General features: G+C 42.6%; 1 protein-coding gene across 2 annotated transcripts in view; it reads left to right on the forward strand.

The window, feature by feature from the left end:
- FHIP1A (FHF complex subunit HOOK interacting protein 1A) overlaps positions 1–22,962 on the forward strand; it is a 159,617-nt gene that overhangs the window by 119,178 nt on the left and 17,477 nt on the right. For both annotated transcript variants that reach the window (XM_048847362.2, XM_075127734.1), the window contains exons 5-7: positions 374–529; positions 3,379–3,465; positions 20,692–20,859. In XM_048847362.2, the coding sequence (XP_048703319.1) occupies positions 374–529; positions 3,379–3,465; positions 20,692–20,859 (411 nt within the window). The remainder of the gene's footprint in view (positions 1–373; positions 530–3,378; positions 3,466–20,691; positions 20,860–22,962) is intronic.

A 22,962-nucleotide genomic window follows, 5' to 3' on the forward strand; every position in this document is an offset into this window, starting at 1 on the left:
AGACTGGTACTAGACTGGAGAAAGGTGAAAGCAGGAAGGAACAGATGTAAAATGATCTTCTGAACATAAAGAAAACAGTGGTGGTTTTCCAGTTAAAACAGATTACAATCATTAGGCAGCCTTTGTCTTGGGCAGTTTTTCCTAAGTGGCAGCTTTTAAAAGGAGAGGAATTTCAGCTGAAATGAATTTTAAAAACTGATGATTTTCTGTAGCATCACTTAAACATTCATTTCCCCCCCTTTTCTGTCATCCCCCTAAGTGTAACTGAAACTAGTAAGAAGAATGTTTTAATGTTATGTTGGAACATTGTTTAAGTCCATGAACTGAACAGTTGGGTAAAGGGCTGTTTTTTCTTCATTATTTCTGAATACAGGTACTAGCAACAGGACTGAGTGGCCTCTATTCATCTTTGCCTACAAAGCTGGAAGAAAATGGAGAATGGCACTGTCTGCTGAAAGATGACTGGCTCCTGTCCCCAGCTCTTGTTCAGTTCATGAATTCCCTAGAGTTTTGCAATGCAGTAATACAGGTACTGGATCTGACTCAGATTTTTTTCTTTATAGCATCAGTTAAACTATATTGTCAAAGCCTTTTACAGGATGTGTTTATTTGGTGGACAGTAGTGTATAGAACTAATTTTTATTTAGTTTAGTGTAACATCATTGTTTAAATGAATGAATGAAAGATCTGCTCTAGGAGTTATTTTGGGGAAGTCCTGTGGCCTGTGTTATAAAGGAGGTCAGATTAGATGATCACAACGGTTCTTTCTGGCCTTGGAATATATGTATGAAAAAAGTGTTCAAAGCTGTTACTGTTCAGTATGGTTACAAAGATTAATCTACACAGGTAGCTTTCAAGTAGCAAATGTTTCTAATTAATAAAATGTAAATATGCAGGTTTTGGGGAGTTGTTACATTGAGTAATTGGGAGACTTGTCTTAGTTCTCTTCCTAAAGATTGTTGATTGCATTTTAAATACCCACATTGATATTAAAAGAAATCAAATGTCTTTATTTGAGGAAAAAGGTAATTTTATCTATTTGAGTAGAGAAGAATATCCCATCTTTACATCTAGGTTCTCATAAAAGTCTACAAACAAAAACACTTATTTTCCCTAATCATGTGTACTATATAAAGAATATTGTTACCTTACTTGAATTTAGCAAGAGTTAAGCATCATCAACACAAATTAAATTCCCTTCAGAATTGGTCTGTTTAGAACACACCCTCTGTTCTTGATTTCTCGATTAGATTTTTTCCTCTTGATTCCTGGTTATTTTTCATCTCCAGTCTAAAGATAAAAATCAAGTTTTATATATTTTTCTAGGCTACAGTTTTTCTACAGCCAGTGTTTTATGAGAAGACAATATAAATTTTGCTGCATCTGTGGATTTGTTTTCTGTATAAGGAAGCGTGCTCAATAACATTAGTGAAGTTGTCATATTTTACTGTGAATTAAAAAGTAATTTCTATAAAGGTTTGTATGCAAAATTTAGTGAAGCAACTGACTATACTTGTATAACACAGATGAAGGTTTATTTATCATTTTTTAAAAAAAGCTTACATGTCATAAATAGAATTAATAGTTGTTTTTACCCTCGAAGCTGCAATATAATCAGCCTTCTAATGCGTACGTGTTGAAATGTGAAATGGTGGCCATACTCATTTCTAAGTCTACCGTGTTCCAAGAGAGGTTACAATCTTAGCCAGTGACGTTTGATACTACATTTTTTCATTAGAGTGAAGGCTGTTAAGGATAGTAAAGAAAATGTGAAATTATTTTAAATCAGTGTAAAAATAAATCCAAACAATCAGATATTTTAAAACATATTTCTGTAAAGGGGCGGGGGGACAGACATTGAATGAATTCTATTTTTTATGTAGTGCTAGATTGTAATTTTACAATCTACACTCGATATGAGGCAGAGCATAGCTGGACCACTACAGGAGCACACCAGAGAACTAATTGTGACTAAGGGTATGTCTGCACTGCATTTTAAAACCTGTGGCAGCAAGTCGCAGAGCTTGGGTCTACAGGCTCTCATGCTACAGTGCTAAAAATAGTCATGTAGCTCGAGCGCTGAAGCCCATGTCCTAGGTTTCATAGTCCAAGCTCCAGCCTGAACCTGAAGATCTAAACAACTGTTTTTAGTGCCTTAGCGTGAGCCTAAATCTGTAGACGCAGGTGCTTGACTCTCTGCTATGGGTTTTAAAACACAGTGTAGACATACCCTCAGCCACAGATTCACCTTGGTCATGCTGGTGAGGGGAATATATAGCTGCTTTTCATGAAGTGGTTTATTCTGTCCTGGGACAGCTACTCGTACCAGTGAATAAACAGGGAGGGTGGAGCCAGGACTCCAGCCCCTCTCTGACTTCCTCCCTCTCTCTCTCCCCACCCACTGGGTTGAAGAGGGGAGTATTATTGGGGTAGTATCCCCTGTTCTCCCCTCCACAGCTGGAGTCACAAATCTGAGGAGGGCTGAGCAGAGGCATAAGAGGACCGTATTCTTGGACAAGGGCTGGGACATTCTGAGGAGTGGGTGGGTGTGTGTGACATATTATGCATATACATGCGTAGTGTAATTAAAAAATTTAAAAAAAATACTTGGTTTCTAATACACTTCTGTGCTCCTATAATACCAAATTTATTTTTAGAAAGTATTAGTTCATAATATTACGTAACTGTTTTGCTCTTTTGAAAACAAAAAATTAACTCCACATTGTAAAAATAAGCAATGGTTTGTCATGTTTTACTACACGATTTTTATTACAAATGACAAGTAACTTATCTTTTTTAAGTGCTTAACCAGTCTATTGAGTGAGTAACGCACTTTCAAAAGGGAAAAAAGGTTGCATGTTTGGCCAGCGGAGTGAGAATGCTCCCAATATCTCATGTACTCTTGAAATATATTAAAACCTACCACTCTGCTTTTTTATGGTAGTATTACAAGTTAATATTGGTATGTCCACCTTAGTGACCCTGTCAGGGCTGGTAGGGCTAAAATTAGACCTGCCAGTTCTATTTTGGTTCATGGGCATGCATATCACACTGTCCGTTCATTCATCCTTGTCAGCAGGCAGGGAGATTGAAATATATGGGGAAAGCCCTGTCTCTGTGTTTGGCTATATCATTCGTGTTGTTCCTTAACTTTGTGTATTTAATCGCAGAGGGGAAACCTTTTAATACCCAAAACAAAAACTGTTCAAAAGAACAAAATCAAGGTATCTTGTTGAAAGGGGCAGAGGGTTTTGACAGTGATTAAAGATATTCTGTGTTTTATCTTATTTTAAGAATCTTTGCAGAGAACTATTGCTTTAAGAACAAATATGATGGTTCAGAGATGCAGTTTATCATGACACGAGATTTCTTTTTTAGGTGGCACATCCCTTGATTCGTAACCAGCTTGTGAACTACATTTACAATGGGTTTTTGGTGCCAGTAATGGCTCCTGCACTCCATAAGGTCAGTGACTTGTGTGTGCATACACTTTTCTTTGTAGCAGACAAAGGCAACATTAATAATCAATGGGATACTATTCGGTGGTGATGAAATTCCATATAATCTAATTGCATGTGTTTAGGCCAACTTTGCCCCCTCCCCTTTCCATACTCTCCATTTACCTTTTATGGCATTTGATCGTTAACCAGGATGGAGGCATCTCTCTGTGATGGCAGAAGATCTTCATTCAGTAGAGGAGTATGTACTGGTTTAATCTGTTATAGACGTGACTGTAGCACATCAATTTGAGGTCAGCATCCTCCACCTATCTGGGAAATAAGCCCCAAGTCGGCTGCCAGCCCAGGCCTTGCACGTGATTACGAAGTAGGCTGGTTTTGTGATGCTGTGTCAATGCAAGAATGAACAAGTTTGAAATGTAAAAACTAAGTCTTGTTTGTTTCACGTGACTTTTAATGTTAAATCCATATTAATCCTATTAGTACCAGCATGTTGGTGATGTTAATGGTAGGGGGCCTGCTCCCACTGCTTGAGGAAATGATGGTAGGAAGACAGTGACTTTTTTCAGCAATAAAAAACTATTACATATGGAGATGCACAAAATTTGGCAGCTATGACTCTGTTAAGAAATTTATGCATCATGGTGGTTCAGTTGAAGTGTCATTAGCCTTACTGCTGTACTATCTGTCTACTTCTTGCTCTTCAGCCTAGTGCTGCTCTTAGTTAAAGAGCTGTAGCGGGAGCTTCTAACCTGTTTCCAACTTTCTAAAGCAAGGTTTATGTTACATATTGCCATACAGCTTCTGTAGCAGTGCTGAGTACTGTACCCATGTTTGGAGAAGAAATGGTAGTTCTCCTTCAAGTGCTGGTCCCTATGAGTATTGCACTGTGGGTACACATGTGCTTCATGTGCCTGAGACTAAATAATGCTTGTTATTAGCTACTTCTGGGGGAATTGTGTGCCAAAAAATTAAAAATTCCACGCACAATATTTTAAAATTCTGAAAAATTCTGCATATTTTATTTGTCAAAATACCACCATAGAATCACACCAGTTTCAATTATTTTTGGTCATTTATTTCAAAATACTGTCAGCAAGTATGTCTGTAACAATACAGACGACAAAAAGATTCAGAAAATATTTTTTGACAAAATAGATTCCTTACCAAGAATATTAATACAGAACTCTGAGTAATAATTCATTTAAACTACAATACAGAACCATATTTCCCACACACCCCAGAAGCAGTGCAAAGACTGGGGGGAGTCAGGAGTAATGGAGGAGCTGAGGGAGAGGGAAATAATTGCTGGGAAGGACCCTGGGTGTGAACCTGAAGGGTTATTAGATATGGGTGGGAAAAGTATGGAACAGGGTTTTTTGGGGGGCGGGGAGGGACTATTAGCGAGCTTCCCCCATGTAGACTTTGGCTGACCTCTAACCTCTCCCATTCAGTCAGGCACGTGTCCCTCCATCCCCCACTCAGACACCCACTCCCCCCAACCCATGTGGTCCTGCACCCGGTCCCCATGTCTCTGTGCCCCCATTCAGCCACCTTCTGTCCCTATGTAGCTCTGCACCCCCTCCCCCATCACCATGTGGCTCTGCACCTCCCTCCCCCTTACGGTCCTGTGCCTCCGCTCCCATTCAGCCCCTACCCCAGTCTGTCCTCCCCCACTAGCCCTTATGAGCCCCTGTCTGACATCTCAGCACCCCACTCTGTCTGTCTCCCATTAGCCTGTCTCCTGACCTGGCCCACTGCGAAGACAGCAGGCTTTTTCTCTTTCCTTGCTGGCTGACAGTGGCTGCTGTGTTCTATTGCCACAGAGCCCTCTGGTGGGCAAAATGTGGAACTGCAGCAACTTTTCAGCAGAAGTTTTTTCTCTGCGCAAAAAAATTAAAAATATGCTTGGCTCATTAATTATGGACGCAGTGGTGCAGAATTCCCCAGGAGTATATTAGCATCCATTTGTCCACTCCTGCGCTGTTCCTATCCTCATGCTGTGAACCAAAGTTATAAAGAGCAGTGTGGACCACCCATTTCTCCTGTTCCTACTTACCATTGCATGGTCTGAGGTGGAACATTCCAGTTTCCTCTAAGTTCTTCCTTCCACTTGATCTGGAAATAATGTATATCAAGTTATTAGACTGTTCTTGTTTTAATTAGTATAGACACTTAAGTTTGGGAAGTTGTTTTTCCCTTTCCTCCCCATCTCCCTTTCTGGTGCAAAGCTCAGACTATGCCCAGGACTCTGGACTTCAAAAACTCTCTATCCTGCTTCGAGCCTTCCTGGTCAGCGATGACTATTAGAGGTGCCTATACTGCCTTGGAGAATCTCACATCTCTGCCAAGCCTAGTATCTGCTGCTCCTTCCCCAGCTGAACCTGCCAAGCATGGGAGGTTAGATTGCAGTAACTTCTTGTGGAGTGTTCAGTGAGGCCTCAGTCTGACCCACCCTGGGCAAATTCCCTGGTATATCATGTGTTAAGACAGAGGGGTAGAGCTAAGGACTTCTCTATTCAGATGAAGCACTATCTAGAGAGAGTATCCCCCCAAGTCCTCCTCTAAGAGGAAGACTTTTCCTCGACACCCTCTAAACCATGAGTCTTTGTGCCATAGGGTCCAGAGGTTCAGAATCCCTGAAGACCCACAGTACTGAGTCTCACGCTCTGAGGGCTAAGTGTGCTGCAGCTTCAGCTCTGGCACTGTCTGTTTCCCCTTCGTAGTTAGTACTGTGCAAGGAGAAACACTGCAACTCCCTACCTGGACAACCATCCGTACTAGCAAAGAAGCACAGGGAGTCATATGCACCAACAGTACTGATATGCTCGCATAGGGAAACTCTCACTAGCAAGGGACTCCCTATTAGGGATGCCAATTTTGGTTGGACGTATTCTTGGAGATTTCATCACATGACATAATCTTTAATTAAATTTCTGGACACTCCAGGACAATCCTAGAAGGTTGGCAACCCTACTCCCTATGCCAGCTCCGTTGGTTTTGGGAGATGGGACCTTTCATTTCCTGACTGGAGAGAGGTATACGACCACTGAGGATATCACTATCCTCACGGATCTGCACTCTCCCATCCTTTCAGACCTAGTCCTTTTTAGGGAGATTCTGAGACCATCAGGGCAGGAATACTATGAAGAGCGGGGCTGTTCTCTAGTACCATCCACCAGTAGGGGAGCTATAACATCAACAGAACAGATGACACTGCTTTTAGAATTGGACCCAATGTTGTTCTCGTCGGGAGGGTCTGACATTGAGGAGGGACCATCATTGCCTCCATCAAGTGAGGTTAATCTGGATGCAAGATCCAGAATCTCCTGGGCTCTTCCACAAGACATACCTCTCTCAGGACTACTGGTACTCCATGCCTTGGGGACCATCTCAGTCTATGATGGATCTGTCTCACTGGCCATATTGGGGGCCGTCGTACCTGTCCATGCATTACCCAGAATCAATACGGTTCCATCAAGGATGCCATCATCCTGCTCCTCCAAGAGACCAGCTTGAGTTCCTCTTGGAGCCCATGGAAGAGGAGGAAGAAGAGCCAGATCCAGCAGTAGGGTGGTACCCCTGGTTAACAAAGCTATCCTAGAGCCAGCTAAGGTGTTGTGGCAAATCCAGCGATAAGCACACCTATTCCTACTCCTAAAAGGACAGAGAAGAGGTATTTTGTCCCAACCAAGGAGAAAAGTTTTTATGTTCACTCAGCCTGCCCCAAACTCCTTGGTAGTTTGAGCCACCATGGAAAGAAATAGACAGCAGCAAAGGAAATCTGCCCCTTCAAAAAAGAATGAGACCTACCCACTTTGCCAGGTTTCAGACCTCTGGCTCCAGCCCAAGTGGGAGTATCTACACTCCTATTTTAGTTCCACAGTATGAACCTGAGTCAATTGACCCAGGCTCTGAGACTCGCTGCCTTTGGTGTTTTTTTGTTTTTTTTTTTGCAGTGTAGACATGCCCTAAGTGTGCTTGATCTCCTCTTCCCCACCCCTCCCTCGAGGTCAAACACTTCTCTAAATCATTCTTATAATCTTGTTTCTAAGTTTAGTTAAGTTTCCAACGTTAAAGAGTTCTTAAAAGAAGTGCTTTCTGTAGAGCAGTATCTTATGGTCCTCCACATTGCCTCAAAACTAAGTCTGTTCCCTGCACGTACAACTGTGATATTAAACACAAACTCTGCTGGACAGATGCATGCTGAAACAGGAAGCCAAACAGTCTGCTCAGCTGGTACAACTCCTTTTCTATTTGTAGGGGGTTGCCATTGAAGAGTTTTGTGTTCATGTCTCCATCTGAGGATGGTGAAGGAAACCCTTTCCCTCCCCCCTCATAGAAAAGGTAGAGATCGCATAAGCAGCTTTAACTCTCTCGCACTGCATTACTGTATTGGATGTCTCGCTTTCTATATGGCAGCCCAGAGTTGATGGTGTCTCTATAGGGAGTTAACCGCATGCTGCCAGATTTACACTATATCTACACTGTCCCACAGTTCGAATTACAGGGGTATAAATACAGTGCTCACCAAAGTGCTGTGCTGTTAATCCCCCATGTGGATGCTGTGAGGGCAAACTAAAAGGTTCCTAGTTGGCATTGATGTAGTCCTACAATATGAACCTTTTAGTTTGTGCCCAGAGTGTCCACATGGAGGAGTTACAGCGCAGCACTTTGTATGCACTGTTGTTCACACCCCCGTAGTCTGGGGCAGTGTAGACAAGCCCTGAATACTTCATCTCTGAGCAATTATGGAAAGCATTGTATCAAGATTGGGACAACAGAAGCTCAAAAATCTTGTCAGAAATAATTTATGTTCTCTGGATGAAAGTTTAAACCTTTTTACGTTCCATATCAACAGCTCCAAAGAAACTACACAAGAGCAGGAAAGTATTCTAATAGTGGTTATAGTAGAGAATTCTTATAGTAGAGAATTCTATGGGAAATTTCATTTATTGAGCAAAGCATACAATTCTGGCTTCTTACAAAAAGGTGAAAATGGTTTCCATTTTTGCTAGTGAAGTCTTATAGATTTTTCTTGTAAAATGTAGTGATTTAGGTAAATTGTTTCTTTTTTGGTCAATTACAGCAAAATACTATAAATGAGAATACATTTACAAAAGTTTGACTAAACTGGACAATATTTCAATCTACAGATTGGGCAGTTCTGAAGAATTTCTGTTTTGCAGTGAAAATATGCAAGACTCAAAACCAAGGATTTTCCCAAAATCCAGCTACCAAACACACAACGTTTAATTGATATTCAATTGTTATAAAAATTGGAATCTGAATGGGAAAAAAAAATCTGCTTGTGTGCAACAAATGAAACCTTCTACCAGATTAAATCAAAATTACGGATTTACTGGTCAACCAGTGGAACCAAAAGTCCTCAATCCGGCAGCAGTGCAGGCCAGAAAAAAAAGCGGGGGGGGAAAAAAAGCAAACACTGTACTGCCTTGGGGCTAAAGCCCAGAGGCTTAGGGCTTCAGCCACTGGAAAGGGTGGCAGGGAGGAGGAGGGAGGCTTGGGTCTGCAGCTGCAAGGTGGGGGGTAGAGTCAGGGCTCCGGACTTCTTACCCTTGGGAGCACTGGGGCTCAGGGCTTTAGATGGGGTGGGAGGGAGCACTGGGGAGCATGGCTTCAGCCCACAGCTCCGCTGACAGTTTCCATGTGTGTGTGTGTGGGGGGGGGCAGTCACAGGCACTGGCTTCCTCCTTGCTTCAGGGGTGCTCAATGCCCATTCTGGCCCAGGCTTCCCCCCCACTCCACATCTTCACCTAAGCCCTTACCCCCATCCCCACTCCTCCCCCTGCCCCCTCTGGTGCCTCCTGCACACCATGGAACAGCTGATCGCAGTGGGCAGTAGGTGCTGGGAGGGAGGGGAAGGAGTTGATCGGCAGGGCCACTGGCGGGCAGGAGGCGCTGTGGGGGAGGGGATAGCTGACTGCCAGTGGGTGCTAAGCCCTAATTTTTTTCTGTGGGTACTCCAGCCCTGGAGTTCCCATGGAGTCAGTGCCTGTGGTGCCAGGGCTCAGGGCTTCAGCCCCGTGGCTCTATTCCTGCCTTCAGCCCTATGGGGGCGCTGGGTCTTGGGGCATTAGCTACGAGGGGAGCAGCAGTTTCAGCCCCGCACTCCCCCCGTAGCTAAAGCCCCAAGGGCCCTCCCCCCCCCCCCACTGCAGCAGGGAGTGGAGGTGCAGAAGCCAGGAGCGGAGCCTTGGAGCTGAAGTCCCGGCCCCAGCGCTCCCCCCTAGGTCTAAAGCGCTGAGCCCCGGTGCTCCTATAGGGCAGAAGCCCTGAGGGCATCCCCCCCACTCTCCCACCCCATGGCTGCAGCCCCAATCCCCCATGGGGCTGAGCTCCATAACCTCTTTTTCAGAGTTACAGGCAATCTCCATTCCCAAGGTGTCCGTAACTCTGAGGTTCTACTGTATTGGAAGAGGAGAAAAAGATTCTAATTGGGTTATCCAGTCACTAAGAGCCAAATTCTTTTTACAGTTACTCTTTTGTCAATCCAGAATAATTTTATGGATGTCTTGGGAGCTGTTCTGGGTTTACACATTTTAACTGAGAGCAGAATTTAGCCCTGAGATTAGTCTAATCTGGCCCTGGCTATGAAGTACTTGAGATTAGTGGGGCATTAGTATTTAAAAAGCTAAAAACTGTTAATATCTGTCATTAAACCAGTTAACGAGACATTGGGCTGGCTATCACCATGTAAATGTTACTTAAGGAAATCAGATCTCCACATCAGTGAAACCGCTGCTAACATTTCCTTTTTGTGGGATCTGTCAGTGGTACTTAAGACTTTTATGAACCTTTTCTTATTCACCTTTGAAGTCAATTGAATTCACGTTTCTTTTGAAAACAGAAGTCAATTTGGTTGTTAGGAGAGTATCAAGCTCCAAGCCTTAGTCATTAATGAACCTTCTTCAGATTCAGCAAGTCCATTGTTCTTCCAATAACATATCTTTGCTGGCTACCAAAACTTCTTTTCAATTTTCATGTTCAAAATTAACAACTTAATGCACTATTCTGCCAAAACATATTTAATGGAGGACAGACTGCACCGTTTAGTGGATCTGAAGAAAGGCTCAGGTGCATCTGAGATAAACCACCTAGAACAGGGGTCTCAAACACGTGGACCGCAGGCTGCATGCGGCCCGCGGAGCTATTTCCTGCAGCCCACCAGCTCCCCGTGGTCCCCCGCGTTTACCTAGAGCGGCTCCGCCCAGCGTGCACCGGAGGCAGGGCAGGCTTCCTGCCTGCCTGCCCTGCCCCCGTGCCACTCTGGGAAGTGGCCGGGACCTGGGGGATGGGGGGGACAGGGATCTGTGTTACCCTGGCGGCTCCTCCAGGTACCTCCCCCAAAGCTCCCATTGGCCGTGGTTCCCGTTCCCGGCCAATGGGAGCTGTGGGGGGTGGTGCCTGGAGGCGCGGCCAGGGCAACACACAGACCCCTGTGCCTCCCCTCCCCCAGGTTCCGGCTGCTTCCCAGAGCAGCGCGGGGACATGGCAGGCAGGGAGCCTGCCCTGCCCCCAGTGCGCGCCGGGCCGGAGCCTGCCCCCTGAACCCCTCCTGCATCCCAACCCCCCTGCCCTGAGCCCCCTGCCGCACCCCAAACCCCTCCTGGGAATGAGGGTCGGGAAGGGGTGGGAAGAGGCAGGGGCCTCATGGAAGGGGTAGAGTGCGGGTGGGGGCCGGGGCAGAGTTGGGCGGGGTGCCAGTGATGCGGCCCTCGGGCCAATGTACTAATCCTCATGTGGCCCTTGTGGTCATTTGAGTTTGAGACCCCTGCCCTAGAAGGTAACGAGCAAATGCAGTTACATCTGAGGTCTTCATAAAACCCAGAAAAACTCCATAATAGGTTACTATTTTAAACCCTTGCTTCTGGGACAGACACCTCCTGGCTGAGTAGATAAGGAAGATTTTTCACTGTGCTGGAACAACTCCTTCATATATAGAAACCATTTCTAATTGCCACCCAAGAACTTAGTGCTGAGTTGATGATGTTTTTTCAAGTTATCTCACTCATACACCTGGAGACTTGTTTTTTAATAAAGAAAGGGCAAAATGAGAGAAACTCCTGAGCCAAATCCTTCCTTAAATCAGAACATAGATTCTGCTTCCATTATACACAGTGCTGTGGGCTTCCTAATTTCTAAAGTAATTTGGAACTTAAATAATAGAAAAATACCTGCACATTCACAGCCATGCACATAGAGGAACAGTTCCTGTTCTCAAGACAGATGCTTAAACTTTCTCTTATATTTTCAGCATTTTTTAACAGATACAACCTGGGTGAGAGATTAGACTTTAACTTGGTCAGAGCAAAAAGTCTCTTTCTCCTAAAATCAGAATTTTGGAGTTCAACTTTCATATGAAGGCCTATCTGCCTCATAATGCTGTTACATTTTGACAACATGTCACTTATAGCTTGAAAGAGTGCAATTCTAAAAAGAAGCCTAATTTTTGGTGTTCTGTGTCAGTATCCTGACATGTAAGAAATAAACACACTTTTTTTCTAGGTTACTGAACTTATAGGATGATGATACAATTAACAGTAGGTACTATATGTCTCAATATTGTATTAATGCTGTAAATTCATTAGATGCGTCTTGCCACATTTTCAAAACTAACATTTGAGAGAGAGTATCAGAGGGGTAGCCGTGTTAGTCTGGATCTGTGAAAGCGGCAAAGAGTCCTGTGGCACCTTATAGACTAACAGACGTATTGGAGCATAAGCTTTCGAGGGTGAATACCCACTTCTTCAGATTTGAGAGAGAGTTCACCAAAAATAAGATCTGTTGAGCCAAAACCTGCAAAATTCCAGTTAAGCAAATGGGACAGATTATGTTATCAGTTAACCAGTGTAAATCCAGAGTAACTCCAGTGAAGCCTATGGAGCAGTGGTCACCAACTGGTAACTCGCGATCAACTGGTCAATTCTGGAGCCTCTGCCAGTCGATTGCCATCTCTGGCCACTAAAAGTCTGGCAGTGCAGCGGGACTAAGGCAGGCTCACTGCCTGCCCTGGCCCCATGCTGCTCCTGGAAGCAGCTGGCATGTCTCTGCAGCCTCTGTTGCTGCTGCCCCTGCCCCTTCAGCACCATCTCTGCAGAACCCATTGGCCGGGAACTTCCTAGTGGCTCTGACTAGCTCTGGTGGCAGGAGCTGTGGTGGTTCACAGCTCTGGCTCCCAATACAGCCGTTCTGGCTTTGGTGGAAGCAGTGGTGATGGCTCTAGTTGCAGCAGCACTGAGGGGCATGAGCCAGAGGGAGCAGATGGCACAACCTGGAGCTGGGCAAGGGGGACACAGAGTGGGAGAAGGAGTGAGAGTTTATTTGAATATGGGACATGTGACTGCATGTAGGGGCCCACAATAAAAACCTGCACCAACCCCCATCATTTTGTTCTTCTGCCACTGGCAGATGGGAGAAGGAGATGGGGGCAGGATGGCCCAGATTAGGTGGGGCCCGGTTAGCATTTGCCGTCCTTTCTAGTTGTTAAATCTGCCCCTGCAATGGATCTCACCTTGATGCACTGTATGGTAAACCAGCTATTCAAGTACAGGACTTCTCCAAGCAGATAATCAATTTACTGTGGTAATTATTTAAGATTAAGATTTACTCTGGGTTACACAAGAGACAAACTGGGGGATGATCATTTGTTAACGCCACTATATGGACAGGGGACTATTCATTACAGCATATATATGCCTTAAGTACTGTATATCTTTGTGACTATCCAAAAATAATTTTCTACTTTAATTGGGAGTGATGTCATCCTTCTCCTTACTGAAAACCGTTTGCACAAGGAAGGATGATATTGCTTTATTCTCTGGAAAAGGCGATCACTATGCCAAATGCTGCACATCTAATCTGTCCATTCTGTGGTATGTATAAAATATCTTTCACTTTGGTATCTAACTGGCACATGGATAGTTGCTTGGTAGGAGGCGCTATGAGCTCCTTCGAGGAGCAAAATGTGAAGCAGGGGCTGAATCATGATAGCCATATTCTTATGAAAGGGGGGAAAGCTGTAAATTAGCAATAATATTGTAAGGAGGCAGCAATAAAGAATCAGTGCACTTCGTTTTACACAATGAGAATAATATATTAAACTGACACTCACAATGACAATTATTTGACTCCTCACTATGTCAGAAGCATAGTAACTTGTGAAACCTGCATCATTTACATAGTTGCCACTCCATCATCTAATCCATCATCACAGAAGATATTTACTAAAATGATGCCGTAATTAGAGAAGAGCACTAGATTTCAGGGGTGGCTTTCTCATGGTTTCTCTATTTTGAATAATCTGTAAGCAAACTTGTGTCTCTCTAAGACTGTGAAGACTTGGTCAGTCTATCCTGTAGCAGAAAATACTTTCAAAAAAAGATTTGTACCAGCCATTTTCTTTATGAAAAAATGTGGGGTTCTTTTAACTATTGAATAAAAATAACCTCGGATGGAAACAAATGTGGATGGTAACACAAATTGTAGGCTGATCAGTAGATGAATAACATGAAAGTAGATTTTTTCCAGCTTTTTTTCTTTTAAATACTAGAATTCTACAGTAGGATTTGAAAAGACCACTTGTCTCATCCAGTCTTGACTGTTTTGAATAGGAAGGTTGAAATGTAGAGGATGCTGTGAATGGTTTTGGGAAGGTTGGTTTGTTGTTTTTGTTTTGGTAATTGTTTAATTGTAATATTGGAAAACTCATTTATTAACATTACCTATTCAACCTAACTTCCCTTGTAAAGGACTTTTTTGCAAGGGGATGTGTGGGGGGGAAACTCATATTTACTTGCTTTGACCAACTCCCTTCCTTGTGATATTTCTGATGCTTAGAAATTTAGGGATATCTGAAGAGAAGGGAGTTTTCAAAGCTCAAGAAAGATGACAGTTGAAGGCATGGGGAAAGTTTCAGGCGATCCTCTTTGTTTTTTCAAACTTGTTCATGTAAAGCCAAATCCGGAGCGCCTTAATGAGGTCCCACTCTGAGAAACTCCTATTGACATCAGTGTCTACAATGAAACAAGGTCTCAGATTTGGCCTTGGTGAATAGCAGTGACATGGGCAATAAACACTTGCATTCTTTGGGAACCAGGGATGTATCTTTGATGCTAGGACTGTTTTAGGAGCAGGTTAGACAAACACCTGTAAGGGATGGTCTAGATCAGTGTTTTCCAAACTTGAGACGCCGCTTGTTCAGGGAAAGCCCATGGCGGGCCGGGCCGGTTTGTTTATCTGCCGCATCCAGAGGTTCGGCCAATCACGGCTCCCACTGGCCGCGGTTCACCGCTGCAGGCCAATGGGGGCTGCAGGAAGCAGCAGCTTGTACATCCCTTGGCCCGCGCCATTTCCCGCGGCCCCCATTGGCCTGCAGCAGCGAACCGCAGCCAGTGGGAGCCGCGATCGGCCGAACCTGCGGACACGGCAGGTAAACAAACTGGCCCGGCCCGCCAGGGGCTTTACCTGAACAAGCGGTGTCCCAAGTTTGGGAAACACTGGTCTAGATAATACTAGATAAGTGCAGCCATGTGTACAGGGGACTGGACCAGATGATCTCTCAAGGTCCCTTCCAGTCCTATGATTCTATGATATATTATCTGTATGCTGTAAAGAAATTGATATGAATGTCTTCTAGAGAATCAAACTCGATATATTGCACTTAACTCAGGACACAGTCTCCAATCTGTTCAAAAGCGAGAGAGGCAAATTGAAGAAGAGAATAAAGAAAACAGCACTATAGTTAAAATATAGTGTTTCGGGGCCTTCAAGCACTTCCAGTGCTCCCACTGACTCCAACTAGCTTCCTCACAGTGCCAGTGAGGGAAGATTTTGTGACTTTTCCACCTTTGACCGGATACTCTGTAAGACCAGAAGTTCTTTCATTTTTCTCTGGGGTAATGGGTAGGAGTTTTCCTTGCTAAAAGTCTCTAAAGCCAAAACTGGAGGGAGGCGGTTAAATAAAAGTAAAAATTGTTTGGCATAAAGCAGAACTTAAGAGAGGAATCACAAAATGTATGACAAGTGTGAATGAATACATCCATTTAGCTATTGTGGAGGCATTGCTGGGTGAGCCCAAAACTTGAGTTATGAAATTTCTCCCTCATCTGTAGTCTACTCTCTATGAGTTTGTGTAAACTTTCACTGCAGACAGTGTTCTCTCTTCTTAATATACTCCTTTCCCTTTCAGTCTGGAAATGCAGATACTTCGTTATGTAGGGGGGCCCATTATCTTGGTGTCCGTGTGGAATAGAACAATGTGTTTCTCCAATCAGGATTCATCTTTGTTGTAGCGTAAATGATTTTGTTCTTATTTTGTTAGATTTTTTTTTCTTGTACTCTTGGTGTTTACCTGAATACTAATTTGCATTTAATAAAAAGGATTTACACACTTCCCAAAATCCCTCTCCCAAAGACATTTAATCCTATTAGGATCCAGAAAGTGGACGTGCTTCTTCCTGCCCACTGCTAAAGGACCCTTCCTCCCCCCCTCCAGCCTGAGGGGAGGATCCACAGGACCTGGAAGCCAAGTGATTTCGGGGGACAACTAATGAAATAACAGGGACAGAAGTGCGCTCAAAGGGTCAAACGAAGGACACATCCCTCACAGGTGTTTGTCTAACCTGCTTCTAAAACAGTCCTAGCATTAAAGGCATTTAATTGAAGGCAAGGGAACCAGCCGGTAGTCTGCAGAAAATTTAATTAATTTCCTTGTTTTTGATATGTCTTAAGAAAAACTGCTTCAGGATCAGCCATGCAAATGAACTGAGTCCAAGTTTCCAGGCTAACTGACCTATACAGGGCTGGTTCTAGGTTTTCTGCCCCCAAGCAAAAAAAAAAAAAGAGTGGCCGGAAGAACGCTGCCCCTGGAATTGTGCCACCCCAAGCACGTGCTTGCTTTGCTGGTGCCTAGAGCCGGTTCTGGTCCTATAACATAAATAGAATACAATATTTCATTTCCCAAGGTTTTCAGAGAAAGTAATTCGTATAGGACAGAGACACCAACTGTCACAAATAGCATGAAAGAAAACAAAAGCAAAAAAATGTGAGATGAAGAGGAGATACACAGAGTACTGATAAACTAGTTTGAAAAATCCAGTTGCCACCTTGATGGCTCCTTTTCCCAAGCCATTGGCGGTAGAACCCATGGCATGTAGTTGAGTAATTTCTGCCAAACAGCAGCATCTTTTGCTTTTGCTAGGTGGTGGGCTGGGCTCCCTCAGGCAAGTTTATATAATACATATTATAGATATCATTACACACACAAATTATGTTAAAAGAACCCTCTTAAGGTTGCAAACCTGAGCCATCTTTTGTACATGACAAATCTGAGGAATTGGCACAGATTGAAGTGTCACTAGAGGAGGTTTTGGAATTAATTGAGAAACTTAATGGTAACAAGTCACCAGGACCAGATGGCATTCACCCAAGACTTCTGAAAGAACTCAAACGTGAAATTGTGGAACTATTAACTATGGTTTGTAACCTGTCCTTTAAATCAGCTACTGTTCCCAATGCCTGGAAGATAGCTAATGTAAAGCCAATATATGAGAAGGGCTCTAGAGGTGATCCTGGCAATTACAGACCGGTAAGTCTAACGTCAGTACTGGGCAAATTAGCTGAAACAATAGTAAAGAATAAAATTGTCAGACACAGAAGAACATAAATTGTTGTGCAAAAGTCAACATGGTTTCTGTAAAGGGAGATCATGTCTTAGTAATCTGTTGGAGTTCTTTGAAGGGGTCAACAAACGTGGACAAGGGGGATCCCAGTGGACATAGTGTATTTAGATTTCCAGAAAGCCTTTGACAAGGTCCCTCACCAAAGGCTCTTACATAAATTAAGTTGTCATGGGGTAAGAGGGAAGAGCCTTTCATGGACTGAAAACTGGTTAAAAGACAGGGAATAAAGGGTAAGAATAAATGGTAAATTTTCAGAACAGAAAGGGACACCTAGTGGTGTTCCCCAAGGGTCAGTCCTAGGACCAATCCTATTCAACTTATTCATAAATGATCTGGAGAAAGGGGTAAAGAGTGCGGTGCCAAAGTTTGCAGACGATATTAAACTGCTCAAGGTAGTTAAGACCAAAGCAGACTGAAGAACTTCAAAAAGATCTCACAAAACTAAGTGATTGGGCATCAAAATGGCAAATGAAATTTAACGTGGATAAATGTAAAGTAATGCACATTGGAAAAAATAACCCCGACTATACATACAATATGATGGGGAATAATTTAGCTACAACTAATCAGGAGAAAGATCTTGGAGTCATCGTGGATAGTTCTTTGAAGAAGTCCACACAGTGTGCAGCGGCAGTCAAAAAAGCAATCGGGATGTTAGGAATCATTAAAAAAGGGATAGAGAATAAGACGGAGAATATCTTATTGCCCTTATAGAAATCCATGGTACGCCCACATCTTGAATGCTGTGTCCAGATGTGGTCCCCTCATCTCAAAAAAGATATACTGGCATTAGAAAAGGTTCAGAAAAGGGCAACTAAAATCATTAGGGGTTTGGAACGGGTCCCATATGAGGAGAGATTAAAGAGGCTAGGACTTCTCAGCTTGGAAAAGAGGAGACTAAGGGGGGATATGATAGAGGTATATAAAATCATGAGTGGTGTGGAGAAAGTGAATAAGGAAAAGTTATTTACTGGTTCCCATAATAAAAGAACTAGAGGCCACCAAATGAAATGAATGGGTAGCAGGTTTAAAACAAATAAAGGAAGTTCTTCTTCACTCAGCGCACAGTCAACCTGTGGAACTCCTTGCCTGAGGAGGTTGTGAAGGCTAAGACTATAACCCACCATTCTCTTTGTGTGTCCTTAAAGAGACTTGGTGGATGGGGGGTGGACAGACAGAAGCTACTGAAGAAAATGTCATCATGATGGCTGCTACCCCACCATCTCCTGATACCCCAGACCCCAACCAGTTCTCAAATTTGTCCTAATTATAAGAAATGTCCTGAGCACACTAGGCCAGGGAGAACATTGCCACCTCCACCAGACTAAATCCCAGTCACCGCCTGGGATGAAACGAGATCAGACTTTAACAGCAGCAACTCAACTAACTACTCTTTTTTCCCAAAAGGACAGTTATTAGCATCTTTATTACCATCTAAGGGACTGTCAAACAAAACTCTCTCCAGCTAAAGGGAAAGGGAACAAATGATGTTGTTAAAAGTGAAAGTCTCACTTAATACTGTATATTTCAGATGCTTTAACTGTTTTTCCTTGTCTTCTGTATCTTCAATAAAATGTTAAAAGGATTGTTAATGGTGCATTTGCCATGGTACTGTACAGGCTACTGAACCCCGAACCTTATTTAACACTCTTTGATATTGGATAGTGACTGGGTTATGTTAACAAGTTTGGCCCATATATTCCATCAGTACTGTAATCAAAGACTGTGTCATAATGCATAAGCAGAAGGGGGCTGAATTAAGGTTGCCGAGGCAATCTTAATTTTGGCATTTACTAACTATTGAGTGCTTGACTTCCCAATCTTAATAATCTTCTAACTTTTGTGTGTGTGTGTGTAATGCATAAACTGTACTGCTAGCACCTAAGTTAGAGTGTAGGATTCTTGGTGCATGAGCTATGTCTTCATCTCTGCTTCATCATTGCTGAGCATACTTTCCTAGTTCATAAATAAATCACATTCAACTAATGTGTAGCTGGTTTTACTGAGTCTGCAGAGCCAGTGAGAATGGGATGCAGAGTATAGGCTGTGGCCATGAATTTCCTCTTTTGTGTCCTATATTCTCTTCCTTTTTTATTATGTTTGAGATTGAGGTTTGTTTCAGGCTAAGTTTATGGTAACAGACCAAGAAGATGAACTCCTGATTTTTTTTTTTTCTTGGTGAAGGATTTATGACCAGCTTGCATTAGTACAGTATCTTTTTTTTCCTAATGAAAAAGGGAGTTAGTAGTCAAAACTATCTGAACTATTAACATCAGGCAGAGAGGCAGTGTGTAAATAACAGGATAAAGCTTCAAAAAGAGAGTGAATGACCACCTCCAAATTTAGAGGTACTTGGAGTCTTCCACATTTCTACACAGTTCACAAGACTACGCAATATTCCTATGTTCTGTCACTAGTGGAAACAAGATTGTTTCCTAAGGTGATCCTAAAAATGTGTTAAAAGGCATCTGCAATGTGACATTCCTGTGCGCATAGCTAACATGCAGCATAATGGAACTGGGATTTTAATATTTACAGCATGTTACGCAAATGCTGCCCTTCTGAGTACTTTCTAAATCCTCTTAGCTTTTAAGTGACAGCTTTGATTCTTTTTTAATAAAATCTGTCTTTTCATGCATCCAGTTAAGAGTGGTAAATAAAAGATATTTAATGCCCCTTTTCTTATAGACAGATTCCTATATGTAAGGATTTATCTTTGTACATGTAAGCTTATTAGGCTCATATGTAGCTATTTTTAAAAAGCTGACTTTGCAGCATCAGTGCATGATGCAGAGGCAGCCTTTGGAATGCTTTGTGCCTTGCCAGCACATATTGTCAATAGATAAGCTTAAAAAAACCCTGCGTTAGCAAAGTAACATGCAATATAAATTTTGATGTATGAATACCAAATACTTGGGCCTGAAATCTGGTAGGAAACTTTGTGCATCAATCTATGTGTGTGTGTGTGTGTGTATTTGGAGTAGGGGTTAAAGTGCTGTTGGAAAATAAGAAGTGGAAAGGTAAAGAAGAAATACAACTTGGTGGAGGGATTTTTTCTTTTAAAAAGACCCCTATATCCTGTTTTGTTGGTTCATTCATTGTTTGCTCTTTACTATTGTTCCTTTTTGGGGGTGAGGCATATGCTGGTATTCAATATATGCATCTGAATACCAAATAAATGGCTTTACCATTTCCTGAATGCAAATCTGAACAGTGGCAGGAGAATGGAGCCAGCCCAGTGGTAGAGGAATGGTGATGAGGGTCTCAAGTTATTTGTGAACCAGTGTTGTATTTCAGCAGATAGAGGGGGGTGGTACTTTTTTTAACTAATCAAATCATTGAAATAAGAACAAAAATATTTGATTTTTGAATAAGTTAGAGGCTTTCTATTCCACATACTTAAAAGCAAAATGCACAAAATGTGCTTATTATAGTGTATCGTGTGTACAGTGTTACTGCAGAAGGCACACATAATGTAAGCACAGTGGTGGTGTTTGTAGGATGTACACTTACCATATATTTGCTTGTAGGTGACTGTGGAGGAGGTAATGACTACAACTGCATACCTGGATCTCTTTTTGCGCAGTGTTTCAGAGCCAGCTCTACTCCAGATTTTCTTGCGTTTCATCCTGCTGCACCAGCATGAGAACGTGCACATCCTAGATACGCTCACGAGCCGAATCAACACTCCATTTCAGGTAAGGCAAGCAGGAGGGGAGCATGTGTGCTTTTGATGAATTTGGGTTAAGAGATTTAGTGGGAGCTTCATCATATCTGTATTTGCTATGGCTCTGTTTAACCTTTAACTGCGAATTTCCTTTCGTACCTGACTCTGTGATCTAAACATAATGTTGTTTTGCTGTAATTGTTGTCACTTAGCCACCATAGTGATGAGCAGTTTGGGAGTGTGTGAGATAGCTGTAGAGTGGTTGAAGGAGAGACTGTGGGGCTTCTAGGAGCCTAACTTCTGCCACAAAATAGAAAGTAAGTTTGGAGTAATCTACCTGCCTCTAGTGGAGTTATTCCCACTCTAGATACTGCTAAATTATTTCTGCCATAGATAACTCATCCCTGAGATTTATACAAATATTCAAGAAGAACAATTTTGGTGGCCTTATGAAATAGCTCAGAATGCACCAAGTAACAGGCATTTTCAAATAAGTTTCACAGAAGAAACTACCCAGCCCCAAAACTATGAGATCATTATAACCACCCCGCTTCCAAATTACCTCAGTTGAGCACTGTCAATATGCCCAGTTTGTTCTTCAGGAACCAAGTATAAACCTTTCCAGCATGTTTGTTTACCAGTTATGTGGCCTGCTTCTTTGTTTATAAGAGCAATTTTGTTCATTTGTTTTGTTTGGCTGTGTATTTAAATAATCAGATTTCCCTCTTCTCTGCAGCATAGGCACCTTTAGTACACCGGGTTTATCACAGGCTAAGGCTACAAATTTGCAGACAGCCCCTTGTTAAAATATTCACAGCATATCACTGTAGGTAGCTCGTTGATGAATATACTGTAAAGCAGTGCTTCTCAAGCTATCTGATGTGGGGGACCGGCAATTTTTTTTTCCAATGTGCGCGCAGACCGGTAGCCGATGGCTCGCACCACCACTTTGAGTAGCACTGCTGTAGAGTAACGTGTGGTATAAGTTCAGGTAAAGCCAGAGAATCAGTATGTGCATTACATTTGTGTAGTAGGGACAGCACCTTGGACTAGAAGTGTATTTAGGAATGGGAGTGCATGCATCTATGGATATATGTTGCTGTTATTGCATTTCAGAGATGGATTAACTCTGAAAACTCATAAACAGCTTTTGTAGACAAAAAAATGCAGATGTTATCTTGGCTAATCATAATTACTGTTCCACAGGCAAAGGAAATGGGTATTGTAAAGAATTCTCCAGCCCTGAGCAACTCCTGAGCCCTTGGCCAGAATGGTTCTGTGATACTCAATGAGTTTTCTCCAGTATAGCTTGGCCAAGTACAAACGCTAGAATTGCAGCTTTTTGTGGGCTTCCATAGAACAAAAGCTGCACACATTATTATTGCTGAAAAGACTTCTTAATAATTGACGGGATTAAATTCACAACTCTTTTGGCCACCTATCCATACATATAAAAACTGTCTTCTGTTTCCTGCTAGTACATTTTACATACTTGTTTTCCTTTAATGAAATACAAATAGACTGTCTCTGCTTATTCATATGCATGTTGCTTTCTCATTTTTCTTTACAACTCTATTAGGAATGCAAGAGATGGTTCTCTATAAATAACACGGTATTTAGTGTAAATAATGTGCCTTCAATAACATTTAAGGAAGTCATTTTGATTTTCTTTAGCAATCATTATTTTGAACCCTTAAACCACTTAGAACAACTCTCCACAAATCACAATAAGGAAACAAGGAGAGCTCCTCACCAATCTCTTCCCTTTATATCCAAAACACCCCAACTCTCTCCCTAACTACCGATCCCTCTCTCTACCTTTGCAAAGACTTGACTTCCTCCTAAGGCTCCTGCAATTGTCCTTCAACCTACCCACCTCTGGGAAGAATCCCACTTTCCTGTCATCTCCTCATCTATTTTCTCACTGCCGCCTTCTCCAACTCCCTACACAGTCACAAGGTTGTGGCTGACTAGTCTCTTCCTGTTGGCTTCCAATATTACTGATAGTACCTAACCTACCTTATACTTGTACCTATCTTTTATTGGACCGACTTCTGTTGGTGAAAGAGAGAAGCTTTTGAGCTACACAGAGCTCTTCTTCAGGTACAGGTGGCATTTAAATGGGTCATGTGAT

The sequence above is a fragment of the Caretta caretta genome, chromosome 4 (assembly GCF_965140235.1).
Source record: "Caretta caretta isolate rCarCar2 chromosome 4, rCarCar1.hap1, whole genome shotgun sequence".
In the NCBI taxonomy this organism is placed as follows: domain Eukaryota; kingdom Metazoa; phylum Chordata; order Testudines; family Cheloniidae; genus Caretta; species Caretta caretta.